General features: G+C 39.5%; 1 protein-coding gene across 12 annotated transcripts in view; it reads left to right on the plus strand.

The window, feature by feature from the left end:
* Positions 1-15563, plus strand: part of MAP2K5 (mitogen-activated protein kinase kinase 5) — a 126729-nt gene that overhangs the window by 79860 nt on the left and 31306 nt on the right. For 11 of the 12 annotated variants that reach the window (XM_065076783.1, XM_065076781.1, XM_065076777.1 and 8 more), the window contains 2 exons: positions 12475-12501; positions 12814-12846. In XM_065076783.1, coding sequence (XP_064932855.1) covers positions 12475-12501; positions 12814-12846 — 60 coding nt within the window. Of the gene's footprint in view, positions 1-181; positions 12360-12474; positions 12502-12813; positions 12847-15563 lie in introns of those variants that run through there. The other variant, XM_021299397.2, reaches the window with a different exon arrangement.

Consider the following 15563-nt stretch of genomic DNA (forward strand, 5'->3'; position numbering starts at 1 on the left):
CTGCTGTTTGCCACTGTGACATTCATTCCTATGTATGAAGGTGCAGAGAGCAATTGTGAACATTTGAGCCACATACAAATAAATCTGTCCTGTTAAATTGAAAAGTGGTATCTTGAAGGAGTCATTTAGAAGTCTCTATTGATTTTTTTTCCCCTCTCTTTTTCTCTTCTCCAAACTCTAGATTTCCTTTCCCTGGAGACAAGGAAAATTATGATGATGTTAATGACTGTTTTGTTGCAAGATGAAAAAATAATCCACTATGTACAACAGTGCTTTTGAAGCAGGAAGGTGTATCAACTCCTTCTTTACATTTTCATTTTTAATTCCGATTTTGAATAATTGTACAATGGTCTAAAATCTTCTCAAATCAAAAATCCGATGTGAATGGAACACTTAAGAGAGCTCTGGATTCCCCCTTTTAAGGGGACCTAATGTTAGTATTTTACTTAACAGTGGCATTTTGTAACTTCTCACCAACCTGACTCAGTGGCAGCGGTCGGGCCAATGCTGAGCACTGCATTACCACATCATATTTTACTTGCTCTATAAGCTGGAAAAAAACATGAAGCTCTGAACAAAACAACTAATCCAGAAATAGGTTTGACGGTTCCTTTAAATTCATATTCCAAGATGGATGTTAGAATTCATAGTAACAAACTATTCTGTAGTTCCTCAAATTATTCTTTCCTGGGAGAGGGGAGAGAGTGGAGTGTCCGGGGACTAAAATGAATTATTTGAATGTGGTTTTTATGTTTTCATATGTTTTATGAACAGTGTTTTCTGCATCTTGGTCTATACAGATCAGAGTGCCTGGAGGCATGTCTGATTTAAAGGTGGTGTTGGTCTGTGCTCTTTAAGCATCTATTAACTTGCTATTATTATGCAAATAACTGTTGTAATACACATACTAATTTATGCATGGTTAGATTATGCAGATGCCTCACAAACATGGTTATTGAATAATAGGCTGGGACTCATTCTCTCTCCCATTTTTATAAGCTGTTTTAAGCAAATTCTCCTGACACTTTTATGGACTTACAAAGATTTTGCAGATGTAGAAAGATACTGATTTTTTTTTCAGTTTTTCACCTCCTATGGAAAATGTTGACTGACTGGAAGAGCTGTAGCTGGTTTGCAGAAAATACTTTGTGTATTCTATCCATATTTTAAAATGTACCCTCTCCTTTGAAGAGAGGATTGAAAAAGCAGCTCCTGTGCTGGAGTGTCCACACATCGACGTGCTCACTTGTGCTCGTCAAGTCTCCTGATGTTCATTGTAGACGCTGCATTATATTAATAACACTTAATCAAAGTGACGTGGGATATTTAAGATAACCCTCTGCTCACAGAAGTGTCAAAGCTCGGGGAAAGAAGTTCGATCACGCACATTTTGTACGATTCTAGACAAAAATTTGTTTTCTGAATGGGGAGCAAGACATGATCGCTAGCTTAAGATCCTTTTTGCTATGCTAATTAAAAAACGGATCGGGTTTGTAAAAGAATATTTGGCAAGTCAGTAGTCCATGAAATTGTGCGTATTTTTTAATGTAAAACAGTTGAGGAAGTGAAACTTTAAAATGCAGCTATTAAGCTTTTCGGGAAACTGCTTTTCATAAGGATTTTTATGTGGAGAATATGTATTTTAGACATGTGCTTCTGTAGCTGGTCACAAGAAGCCTTAGAAACCCACTCTGATTAGGGGGATAATTAGCAGGAGGTTTTTTTTAATGGCTCGATATCTATTTATCTCCCTACGTAAGGGCCTGATTCTGCGATTGCTCACACAAGTAAATCCTCCTCACTTCAGTGGGCTCGTTCAAATGAATGCAGCTAATGATGTGTTTGCAGAATTTGTCCCTAAATACCGTCAAGTTGCTTCTCTCTGAAAATGCAAAATATGAATACAAGTGTGAGAACACCTGAAATTTTCAGCAAATGAATGTTCGTCTGCAGCTGTAGCTGGGAAGAAAAAAAGCCGTTTTTTTTCCTTTTTCTCTAGTTTTAAGACACAGACAAATGGTGTGTGTAAATTCAGTTTAAATGAATAAGATTTATCGGGGGAAGCGTTGCAGTGTGGAAACTCAGAACTCCTGCAATATGCCAGTAAGACTAAAAGGTGATTTTTTTTTTCCTGGCCTTTAGTAGAATATTTTAATGATAGAACTTAGCACTTCTCATTTTCCACATCTTTTATAAATACTTATTTTGCTAAAGCTTATTCGTCACACTAACAGTATTTAAGTTATGTTCACAATAAAGTGTTATCTTGAAAGCACTTAGGCGTGCAAGCAACTGCTCAGAAGTAAAGTCACTTATGGGTGTGTTTAGAGTTACTGTCATTTCTTTTTGTTGTTGTGATACGCAGCTGATTTTCATAATCTATAGCAAAGGTAATGATCTAAACAAGGAAATAATAATTAGTAATGATCAGAACAGAGTTTTCCGCTCTAAAAACTTTGCACAGGAAACTCTAATCCTTCCGATGTAGTAAATTTCTAGAACTGTTGATGGTTTTTCATTGTTTTGTTGTTCATTTTCCTGGCGTGGGATTGCGATGTGCTATTGCTTGCTGGGGTGTAAAACTCCTTTTGGAAGTGGAAGGGTCTGGTGTTTATAGGATTTTTGTCGATACAAACGTAAGCACATATGGGTATATTCTCCTCCTGATATGTTTGCGTAAGTCTATTATAACTAATAGAAATGGTGCGTGTGCCCAAACACACAAAATACCTTTTGTTGCTACTCCACAGTCTGTCCAGACACATAGGGAAAATAAAGTTTCAAATTTATAAAAGTTTAACCTTAATTTGTATTGTTTTGATTTTACATGTCTGTGCAGGAGGAAAAAAAAAAAAAAGTAAAATAAATAAAAGACCATGGCACCTTCATAGTATTTTTAATTACATTTTAAGTTGGAACCCCAAAGATGTGCAGTGGCTTCACAAACTGAGACATACAGTTAATCACGTAGATTCAAATTCAGTATATTGTATCAAAGCACGGTGGGGCGATGACTTGTTTAATGATAATGCAATTTAAGAGAAATGAAAAGAATTGCCCACTAAATATTCTCGGCTTGTAGTCAAAGTTTATACAAAGCAGGATGTTCAAAGGTCGCTGCGTCCATTGGGGAAATATTCCAAAGAAACAGGCTGAGGGTTTAATCAGCTGTAGGAGAGTGTGGATGGCAGTGACTGTATTTAAGATACTTTTGTGTTTAGATAAATGTTTGCCTTCCTTTGGCTACAATTCCAGGCCTCGCTTAATAAATTACATTACAATGACCTGAAGTTTTTTCAAAAAAATATCCACCAAAAATATCCCGTCCCCCATTCTGCACCCTCCCATCCCGCTGCTCCCCCCAAATCTGAGCAAATACTGCCCCTGGTATTGTAAAGCTTTGAATGTTTTCACACCCCATTAATTTATTACTTCTCTTTCCTCATCTTTAAATTTTTTTTCTTTCTTTCTTTTTTTTTTAAATTCAGACTCCCCGCTGCTACAGCGATTTTCATCTTGTTGTTAATTTTCCCTGCTCCATATGGAGCTCCAGACATTTCACCTGGAGGCTGTACTAGATTTTGCTGTAGCGATCGCACTTCCGGAGGCCAAAACTGTCATTTCAGGTTCCTGGTGCATCTGTCTCCGCCAGGCTTTTCACTGGCACCGCGCGAGTGTGAATAACAAATTGGATGCACCTGAGATTCGGATGATTAGTGTGTTTTGTAAATCTGGGCGACTTGTAAGCAGATCGCTGTAGGGATGGGGAGGGCTAAAGAGCTTCCCTGGGTGGATCTGTGCTCACACCTTGGATTTGGGATGGACGGGGCGGGGGGGTGGCAAAAATAAGAAATAACATTAAAAAAAAGGCACGAGCATCCCGGCAGCCTGAACGCAGAGAGCACCAAATATTTCATCCTGCCTTGTCATTGATTAGAAAAGAGCCTTTAATTTCATTTCACCCCATGTTGTGATTAATTTGCATTCTTTGTCAGAAGTTAATGGAGTTTTTTATGGTTCACTCTGAAATCCTTGAAGACATCAGAGTTGATCTGATGTTTATACAACCGCCAGCGGAATTTTTTCATTTGATTGATGGAGAGCTTGATGTTATTCCAAACGGCTTTTTAAGCTGTTTTTAAGAATTATTTGAATAAAATGCAAGCAAGATATTGTTATAACGATCAAGATTATCTGTTAAAAATCTGTTTCAAATAAAGAACATGATAAGTAGAAAAAAAAAGATCAAGAAGACAGGAGAAATGATGAATACAGAAGATGATATTTGCTAAAATAGATAATCTGAGGATTCAAATAACTTATTTCAAAATGTAGTCAAAGTAAGAGAGACCTTAATTTAAGGGTCATTTTTAATATAAAGAGTTTATTTTTGTGACGTGATAAATAATGGGAAGGAATTATTAATAGTAAAGAATTGAGTTATAGTCAGATTGTGCCCTTCTTTTTATTCTCCCAGCTCTTTCACCTTCATTTTCCCAGCAATGCGAGTACAGGGCACTAGTGTCTCTAACTCGGAGAGACAAGACTGTCAGGCCTGTTAGTCCAACAAAATGATGACATATTACTCGTCGCAAGGAAGATACGTTCTTAAATCCCACTGCAAAGAAAACATAAGTGGATAATAGGAAATTTTATAGCCCAAGAAAATGTTCACTATAGACTTGCCATTGGTTTACTTTAGAAGAAAATATACGGGGGGGGGAAACAAAATCCTCAGTGAAAGAAATCTGCTTTTTTGCTCCTCCTGTAAGGGAAAGGTTTGTACTTTCACCAGACCCCGGCAGATAAAAAGCATCGGAGAGACGATGCAGAATGTGCCGCGTGTGCTGGGCCAGATCCTCAGCTGGAGCAAATCCCGGCTGCTGCGGGGCCGTGGGGACGCAGCAGGTTTACACCAGCTTCGGGGACGGCTCTTCTCTTCAGCAGCAAAAGAGTTTGCCGTTTTTTATTATTGTTATTATTTTATTTCTGATGCCAAAGCCGGGGTTTTCTGCAAGATTTTATTTTTAGCCTTTCATCAGCAAATTCTACCCTCGCTGTGATTTCTGCAAGTAAGATTTAATTATAGGTCAAAAAGCTACTGTGCAAGCGTTTCCATTTAAAACAGATTAATTTATTTGCTGTATCGTAGTTTGCTGAATAATTGCATGGTTTTAAATGAAATTGCAGCTTTCTGATCCTTTTATTAACATGGTCTAAGATTCTTTTTGTTATATGTAATCCATACTATTGACCAAATTTGGCCTGGTTTCATTTAAATGTAAGCAGGTTGTCAAGGAAAAAAATATTTACTTTAACTTGGCATGTAAAGTAGCCATTTTACTGTTGTTTTTACAATTGACAGAAACATCTTTTAAGCATTCATTTATTTTGTGAAACTAAATTGAGGGTTGGTTGCAGCACGTTTCCTAGTAAGAAAGAAATGTTTTTTTCTTCCACATACATCAGTATATCTAACAATATAAAAGACATTAAACACTGTTCAAAGGCTAATGCTGAAATAGTGAATTGAATTATTGTATAATATCTTAAATATTATAGGTTTATGCAAATATTGTTGCTTTTCTAATATATTCCAGAAATCACTGACAATATTCGAAGTCATCTGCTATTATTTTAAACTCTTACCAATTTCTTGACATAGGTTTCACTGCATATGTAATTCATGAGATAATATACTATGGATGTATTTTGCTTTATTATTTTTTCTCCTTAGCCGGAAATAAGTTTGAACTTAAATTTGATTTGTCTATTAGAAACTTGCTGTAAAATTTGAATTTAGTTTTAGTTTTTCCAGAAGTGTTTCTTTTTTTTTGCAAATGGAGATATTTTAGGGGGGAAAAAAAAGGAATCTGGAGTATAAAGACATATTGATATTTTTTATTTTACTCTTTCCGTCCGATTTTTCTTTTAAATATAAAATGGATGTTTGAATAGTATGGTCAAGCTTGGAAATGTAAGTAGCTAGTAAATTCTGATTTTCTAATATGTTTTTAATACGTTTTAAGAGCGGATTATCAGCTCATGATCTTGACAGACTGCTGTAGGTATTTTTTGCTCTCTTGCCCTGGCAGTTACCGGCAGAGTGAGGGCCCGGGGGCTGGGCTGGGTTTGTCACCCCCATTCCAGGACGTGTTCCCCTGTTCCCCTCTCTCGTATAAAACCTCGGACCCGCTCACACCGACTTCGGCTTCAAACCTCTGAAAAGTTCCATTTACTACGCTGGGAAAATTAACTATTACAGATAATCACCCATGGGCGCACCTTTGCGGTCAGGTTGGTGTTTTCCAGTTGCCACCCTTCACAATTTGTACTGAATAAGAAAATATCTCGATGCAAGGAGCCCTTTCGCTGTTCCTGCAGTTGTTGTCTTGCCTTCACAACATGGGACTGGCGGTGCTGAGACCTTTTTGATTGCTGAAGTTGAGCAAGATCCTGAAATAAAATATTTTTTACCATGAGAGCTACTTACAAGGAGGGAAAAAAAATCCAGGATGAAATACTGGAGTATCTCTGAGACATTTTTGCAGATATGTGAGGATCTCCTGCGTGAGTTGATCCTTCTGTGGAATGGGAGATGTTCCTGTAGCACTTGGAAGGAAACATCCCTCCCAGTCACTCTTGCAGTTGATGCTGTTGAATGTCTTGCCTGAAGGAAAATTTAAACCTGGAGATCTTTAGGAAGAAAGCCAACAGTGGGTGGATTGATTTGTGAGGTTGGTTGTTTTGGGTGGCCATTTGCAAACTGTCAGCAAATATTGGATTTACTGAAAATTTACATCTTCTGTGCCCCGAGCAGGCTGTCTTGGCTGGAACGAGGAGGAGGAATGATTCCTCCCGAGTCCATCCAGAGATGGACGGGGACGAGGGTACAGCAGATCCCGCTCCATTTTGCCTGTTTCAGAACCAAATTGCGGTTCTTGGCCTGTTTGAGGAGGGAGAGTACCTGCTCCTCATGGGTTCGTGGGGTTGTGAGGCACTTGTGGAGATGGACATAGTGGTCCCAACTTTAGGTCTTGGCCATGTCCATGGCCTGTCGACACAGGGGTCTCCACCAGAGGCTGAGGGTTGTGTTTCCAACACGCCTTGTGATGATTGCTCAATGTAGTGAGGAGCCCCAAAGGCCAGAGTAAGAGTGAATGATATCGAGGTCAGACAAGTGTTTCCCTTCCACAGCAGCTGTTCTTCTGCCAGCCCTGTGGAACTGTGGGTTTAATTCACTAGGGAGTGCTACACTGTCTATGGTGGGCAGTTGAACAACGTGGGAGAGTCTGCTCATTGCATAGCTTCTTACCTTTCACCATCCGAACACGCTCAGCACCTCCATTTGGTTAGAAGACTCCACTCATATACCCAAATTTTTTGCTGCTTTGGGTTGTTTCCTTTCAGGCATCCCTAAAGTTGTGTCATGGGTAGCAATCACGATTAATTTTGCAGCTCATCAGAGAAAACTTGGGGTTTTTCTAGGTGGGTTCCAGTGAGAGGTTTGGACCATTGACATTTTTACCTGTTTCTTTTCGAGCTAGAAGGGACTCACAGCAGTGTGCTTTTGTGGCGGGCCAGTCCTCATGGTTCCTCATCTGCTGCTCTTCACCGCTTCTGCTACTTGAGGCTCACTTGTTAATCCTTAGATGATTTGTTCCTCTGCTTTATCATTAGAAAGATTTTCCTCGCTGCAGGGTGTAGTGGTAGTTGTGTCTCTAATGAACATGGAGGGGAGATGCAGGAGGGTTAGTGGTTATGCCATCCTTGCTCTATTTTTACTTTGTTTTGGTAGCATCGTGATGTTATTCCTGCTCAGCTGTGGTCAGTTTTCCTCTTCCCTAGCATCTTCTGGGTTCTCTTGCTGTTACCATTATGGTCATTTCACTACACTTTATAAATATGGTTGACTTTAAGCAAGAACTGGTTAGAACTAAACCTGGTTCCTTTATTTGGTTTCTGGCTGACCACCCTTTGTTGCACATTTTTTGATGCTTAAAAAAAGGATTTAAACAGCAATTTGCTAAATTTACCGTCTTTCCTAAGACTTGCTTGTCCCTCTTTCCTGCTGGTTGAGGAATGGGTCACCAGCAGCATGCTGCAGTAGTGTAGTGGTTATTGTTGGCCTCTTACACTCCTTCCAGCATTTCAACACTGTGAAGTTTTTCATGCCCACTTTGTTGAATTGTGTTACTAAACCCTGGTAAACAGATTTCTGTGAGAAGTGGCTGCAGTTCAATGGTGGATGAAATAATCTCTTTATATAAATTTGTTTGTATACCTCTGGGAAAACCAGCGTAATATAATTGTAAGAATATATTTAACATTAAGGTTGTTGTGAATTGTCTTTTATATTATTATTATTATGATTTTGATTTTTTTTTTTATCCTCTGTTTTGTGACAGTGATTGAAGTTTGCCATTTGCAAAATCCACATGTTGAGATGGGGGGATATTTATAATAGAATATCAGGAGCAAATTAGGGGGCTCAGTCTTACTGACCTTAGTGCTTTTACTTCTTTCAGAAGTATAACCATTCAGTTTTGAAAGGTTTAATAAAATATGTCTAAAGATCATGCTTTCATTCCAGAGGAAAGACTGAAACCCATGGTGGTGAAGACCATGTGGAAATTCAGTGCCCTTACATATTCCTTTTCCGTTTATATGAGGGCAGAGACAAAGCAAGTTGTTGGTCATTTGTCAATAGGAGACACCGTTTGTCATTTCCACTGTTCAATAAAACTTTACCCCTATTCATAAAGACTAAAGATAAGTTGTATGTACTTCTAACATCCACAGTTTCACAGCTTAGGAAAATAAATGTTCTGCTGTGAAGCCTCCCTTAAAAATCATAACTGTATGATTTGTTGGTGTATGTATTTTTCTATTAAAAAAAATATATCACTCGCTTGAAAAGCAGTATGTATGTAAAGAGAAAATTTTTTAACTGATATGGGAAGATCTAACCCTGGGTCACCTGCAAATCTCTCAAACAAGAGCTCCAGGGCAAGTCCTAATTCCAGGGAGTAAAAGCGAAAATTAAAGCTATAGCGAGTGACTCCTCCAAGTTACCCGGGGTGGATTCATTTGAGTTTCGTTGATTGTGCTTGTGAATATAATGTGGAAGGGATGGTAGAGGTCTTCTCAGCCACTTCCCGGCCAAAGGATCTCCATGGAGACAGAAACAGAACCTGATGGTCTGTCAAAAGTTGCTTTTCATAACCAGAGGCATTCATTAAATAGTAGATGAAGCAGGAGACGAACTTTTGCAACCAACTTAAAAAAAACGAAAAGCCATTTAGAGAATGTGTTTTATGGAGTAGTTTATCCAGATATCACTGATATTTCATGACCTGAGAAACAGACCATTAATGTAATGGATTTATTTATCATTTACCTGGCTTCTTCAAATTATAAACTATCATGTGCAGTATGTAAAAATACAGTGAATTCTATACAGATTCAAAAACATCCAATCGGATCTAATTCTGTCACTTCCCACAGTGTGGGTTGCACACGAGAAGCTCACAAAACGTTCTGACCAGGTGGGTTTGCTAGCAAGGAGAAGGTCGGGGGCTCACACAAGTTCTTCTGGGGTGGCCAAGGGAGAGTGTTGGTGGCCAAAGGCAGAAAGTGACTTTCCTGAGGTGAGGATGATGTTTTAATGAGCAAATCAAAGCCTTCCTTGATACTTTCAAAATGCATGCTGTGCCTTTTTTATCCTGCTTTCAAGCAGGGTTTTTCAGTTGCGGCACTGCCACCATTTCACTAGTGGAAATTCTTCATGGAAAGTACAAAAATATGACAAGTGACAGTCTTCTCCCTGATAACTGAATTTTCTGAGCATCACACAGGGATGCGACACACGGCATCCTTGAGCTTTTGAGCTGCAGCCACTCGAGATGGAGCTCCTAAACTCCTGATCTCCCAGCGGTGCGCAAAAAGCAAACGGTTACTGGAGGAAAAAAAGGAGTGCGGGTGAACAGGAAGATAAAACATTTTACGTTGAGTACTTTTAAAACTGTTCTTAATGTGCTATAAAACTGGCTTCTTCACTTTTTCATGAACTGTGTGCAAAAGGAGAAGCTCTGACTGTAAAGTTGTCGTTGCTTTGGTTTGGTTTATAGTTGCAGAGCCTGCCTGCTAATGTGATCTTGGAAAAGGTAAACAACGTAGTTTTTACAATGAAAAATATGCCTAATATAAATACAGCTACGTTCATTGCTGTTCAGAACTTGAAAAATATGGCTGTAACGTTGCATTTTCTAGTGGAGTTAACAGAGGAGCAGAGTGCAGCCTTACAAACAGTATATCTGAGGCGGAGAAAATAGGTAATACATTTAACTGGGGAGTCTCTGTGGCATTCGCACAGAAGAAGGCACGGTTGCTTTATTTAATTGAGAAAATGAATCAATTACAATGATGTTGCATCATCAAATGCAAGGGAAATAGCAGATATGTCATTACATCGGGTAACAGTGTTAAAAAGTAATTGAGTGTCTTAAGCATTTTGAATCAATTCCAGGTACTGGCACAGCTACCTTAATGCAAAATTTATGAAGATGATCTCAAAATAATATGTCGCCATCAAAATAGTGTAATAAACCCCAGTAGTGATGTGTGTGCGATCTCGCAGGAGCTGGGCCTGCTGCTCCGGCAGAGCCGCAATGTCACGGGAAGAATTCCCTAATACTTCAATTTGCGTTGCTTTATTTTTCATTAGAAGTACTGAGCGCTTTTATTAGAAATAATATTTTAAATCTTGTTCTGAAATGGGATGTAATCATGTCTGTGTTGAGGCTACTCTATATGTTCCCACCTCTATTCCTTTTCATGACAAGACCTATTTTCTCAGTAAGGAAATGTGACTGATACTCTGTTTGCATGAAAAACGGAGTCGCCTGTTTGTGTGCACTAATCTACAGAAGCTCCAAATTATCCCTACTGAATAAGCTGCATCTATTTTGTCACTTAGCATCTGGAAGTGAAGTATGAAAAGAAGTCTTTTTATATCCACAGAATATTTTACTTATTAGCAGAAATGCAAAACAGCAAATTTATTCTGTGGAATTGTAATAGATTGACATTGACCATTAAAAAATATAATGGGCTACTTCTATCTATTAATTTTCTTCCTTGGGAAAATAGAATTACGCGCAGAAACTTTGTGTAAATTGGTGCGCTACTAATCCAATAATGAAAGACTTCACATGCCTAATACCAGCTATTTGCTTGGTGCCAGTTTCCGACCTCCTCTATATTCTATTTTCCTACCTGTAAAGTGTTAGTAGAGGATCCTGCCCCTGACGGGGTGTTGGGGGAGAGCGTGTCCGAAGCTGACGGCAGCCTGACAACATTCATCATCGTGGCACCAAACAGCAGAGAATATTAAATGTAAGGGGCGAGTCAAGGAGCCAGCGCCAGAACAGAAGACAATATTTTCACTAAGGGCTGGGTTCTGTTTGCACCGTGATTATGGGAGGTTGCAAGCAACTTTGTCTCTTTAGGAAAAATACGTCATTAATTATCCATACCCATTGGAAATGGTATGCATATACAAACTATCGGAATACCAGCATCCCCACATTCAGTCGGATGTTTTGCATTAGGTACCTGCTCCGTGTTTTGTATTTAATTGTCTTGTAATTCTGCCTTTGTTTCGTTTTGTTATCAAAATGTGCTTTGCCAATATGGGCCAGAATATTTTGTAGCTTTCTGTAAGCAATTGAGTGGTCTGATACGACAAACTATTAATTAATTTCCCAACCAAATTGATGTTAAGAAATTTAAGAAAGGCTCGGAGATGACTGGTAACAAGTCTTTCCATTGCAGTTTAAAACAATACAAAGTTCATCAAACTTCGCAGCCTCACAGATGGCAATGCTCTACTTTATAGTCAAAGTAAAACTGGGTTGGAATATATAAGAAACTTGGGTAAAAGTGGAGTATTAAAGGCTTTCCTGAGCAGCGGCAGACACTTCAACCACATAATTAAAGTTTTCTTCACAAAAAAGGGATTGTGAGCAGAGCCTGGCAGTAATCCAAAATTCTAATTTCTGACTATGATTTAATTTCAATTTTAAATAAATCGGTTTTTAATTTAAAAAGAGTGAGCTTCATAACATTAGCAATGATTGCAACATTAAGCCCAGTGTTCACAATCTAGCAATATAAAACATTATTTATATCTGAATCGTAAACAGCCTTTTGAAATGGATTATGGTTTTTCTTCCTATTCTAATACAACCTGGAGGGTACTAAAAAGTGTTGTGTGAAATTAACATTCTGCTGACTTTCGCCTATAAATGAGAAGCGAGCTATTAACATTTGTGTATTTTCATTATGTAAATTGTGTTAACACATGCCCACAAATTGCCACCAGCGATGCAATAATTTTCTCTCAGTGATCATAATGTGTCCAAGTGAGTCATTTTGATTATGACATGCTAATTACATATTGCCTTTTTTCAGATTCAGAAAAACCAGGGATCTTTAATGGTAAGCTTTATGAGTTCAGAAAAAAATTCACTTTTCTTTTTCCTGATGGCTGCTTCCTCTGCATGCTTGAATGCCTTGTTTTAAACTTAGCAAATTGCATTTTGAAGAAAATGCAAACCTTTAACTGCCTGTATTAGATTAGGTACCATTAGAAATAATAGAACATCCTGAGCATCAATGTTTTTATAAGAGTTTGCTGCTGTTGATTAATCTTGCTATATTTTATTGCATTAATGATTTTTTCTTTCCACTCCACTGTAAAGATATTGCATATAGGCTAATACTTTTTCCCCTCTCTTCTTCCCATTGCAGCCTCTCCAGTTATTGCAGTGCATTGTTGATGAGGTGAGTCGTCGTCTTATGTGCTTTCACTCCTAAAGTCATTCCTAATGGACTGGAAAGCTTATATTTTGTTTCCTAATGAAGCACAATGCCCAACATCCTCCGAGCACGAGTCGCCTGGTGCAGCTTGGAGCTGTCAAACATGAACTGGTCCTGTCCCACTTTATGCTGTTTTTCTGCTCTTAATATTGAGCCTTTGAAAGACTCGCTTGTCTCCAAGGCGAGTCCTTTTAGCTGTTTTGGCCCTAAAGCCTCGACCTCATCGCGTGAGTTGATTTTCTGCATTTGCCAGGTGAGTTGGAACAGAGAGACTCAAGCGGTGGCACGCTTTATAGCGGGCATGCTGAATGTGCTTTAGATAAGCAAAAAGGGTGTTTTGACAAGGGGAGGAAACCGAAGTGTTTGGTCGTCTGATCACTTTAATCAGAAGGACAGAAAGCCGAGGTGCAGAAGATGCAGGTGTGAATAGCAGGCTGAATGTCAGTGGCTAACGTCACATTCCTTGATTGAAATGGTCCTCTGCAGCTCCCATCTCCCTTCCCAAAATGAGGTATAAGCAGGGATCCCAACTCCTCAGCAACAGCCAAGAGCAGACTGCTGTCAGTTTTGCTTTGTTGTTAATGTTTAATATGATGATGATGATTATGATAATTAGGAAGTTTGAACAGGGGAAAAGAGCCGTAACTGTAGGTATGCATCAGCCTGTAGCAGAACATCATTGCTGGCTCCTCAGGTTGTAGTTGCTGGGTGTTGACATGTCCATTTAGATCATTCAGCTACTTCCAGCTTGTTCCATGTAACACGTTTGTTTAGCCTGATGGAACCTCACGGCCAGTGTGATGCCCAAGTCCTCTGTCCTGGTTGGATCTCCATCCGTAGCTGCTACTTGTATGAACTGCTAAACCTGCTGTGCTTACATGTGGTGAACACTTTTGTCCTTTTATTAGAGAATGGCTTAGCGCTTTAGCTGAACTTCTGTTTAAAAGCAGCACTTGGGCCTTGCGGGATGCAGTGAAATACAAATGAAGAAGTATCCTTTGTGTGAAGAAGTTCTCCCAGTCCTCCAGCAGTGCTGGCTCTTTTACCTGGCTCTTTATGGTGGTCTAGATCCTTGGGAGCTTTTTAGGCAATTCCCGTTCTTTCATCTTTTTCATTTATTGTTATTCCTGTTACGTACATCTTTGGTTGAGGCATGGAAGTTCGAAAGCACTGGTGCTGTATATACCATCAGCAAAAGGCCATCTGCATCCCAAACAAGGTCACTTAAAGATGCTCATATTTTTACCTGTGTTTTGCTACTGACAGACAAATTACTTTTAAATGGACTGCTACTAGTGCCTAAATCTAAGCTCACTATTCTAAAACGCAGCCCAAATTGCGGGAGATTATGATAGACCTTCTTGTAGCTTTCACATCTTTTCCTCAAGATTAGAATCTCTCCAGTCTTCTCACAACAACTTTAACCAACGCACCTGAGTGCCAAGCTAGCTTTAATGTTAGCATTTTGGTGTTTACTTGTTTTAATTTATTTTATGTTCCACAGTGTGTCATGGAGCCATCATTCTCCTGAGCTGGTGGTTCAGAGTGCTCGTGGGCACGTTAAGACCTCGGATTACAAAGCAAAGCTTAGCTCAAAGTTCTTTAAGTGCAACTCACTTTGTTTTGCAATACACTCAGCGTCTAAGTTGTGTGCCATAATGTATAGAGCCTGGGGGGAAGAGAAGGATGGATTGGCTCTGTAGTGTTATTTGCTGGGTACATGTGTATTGTTAGGAAGTCATTTAATAAGATATATAGCGTTTAGATAGTGGCTGCCACACCTGGAAGTGCAAATTCTTGGCATGGCAGTGTCTTGGAGAACATTTATATGAAACGGCTTTCTGTTCTAGCTCATGGGTAGCATTGATTTTAACAGATCCTCCTGCCACCCCCAGACCTGTCCTGTTTACAAAGACCTCCAAGCAAAATGTGTTTAACTTGTGACTATTGGTTTTTTCCTCCTCACTTTGTCTTCTATAAGATGTGCTCCCGGGGAATTTTGGTAACACACACTCTTCTTTCTACACAAGGACCTTTTGAGAGGGAAAGTCTCTTTACTGTCTCTTTACTAGCTGTTGTTGCTACCATGAGTATTAAAGATTAGGAATGTTTAGTGTTGTAAAACTGATTATTTTGGGTCAAATTTTCCCCTTGGCTGTAAGAAGGTCCTAAAACCCCCAGGAGGTGGGAGCAGAGCCCCCTCCCGCAGCTGTACCATGCAGCCCATCCCCACAGGAACCCCCAGATACGGGTGCAGAATTCCCCACCTGCCCTAATGACAATTGGAACAGCAAGGAGTGACGATCCAGAGTTCGGTTCTTCTTCCAAACGGATAGTGCACAGCGGTGCTCATGCAGCGGCACGGCTTCTGGATGAGCTGCGGTGGAACCGACGTGAGACAAACAGGTCTGCCCGGTTGGGATGGAGCTGCCGCAAGGAGCTTTGGTCCCTGCGTAGCTTCGTGCTGTAGTAACAATCTGCTGAAGTTGTTGCAGTCGAAAACTCTGGGTCTTATTTCCTCGAGTGTCTTAAGATGTCTTTTTGTGTGGCAGAGAATGGTTTGGGTTTTTGGCTCCTAAAATTGTGATTAAGCAGCTCTGTGGAAGGGAGCTTTTCTTGGGATGGGGTTTTTGCCAGCACTGTGCTTACCCCCATCTTGCCCCATGGAGACACCTGACATT

This window comes from Columba livia, chromosome 11, assembly GCF_036013475.1.
Source record: "Columba livia isolate bColLiv1 breed racing homer chromosome 11, bColLiv1.pat.W.v2, whole genome shotgun sequence".
In the NCBI taxonomy this organism is placed as follows: Eukaryota; Metazoa; Chordata; class Aves; order Columbiformes; family Columbidae; genus Columba; species Columba livia.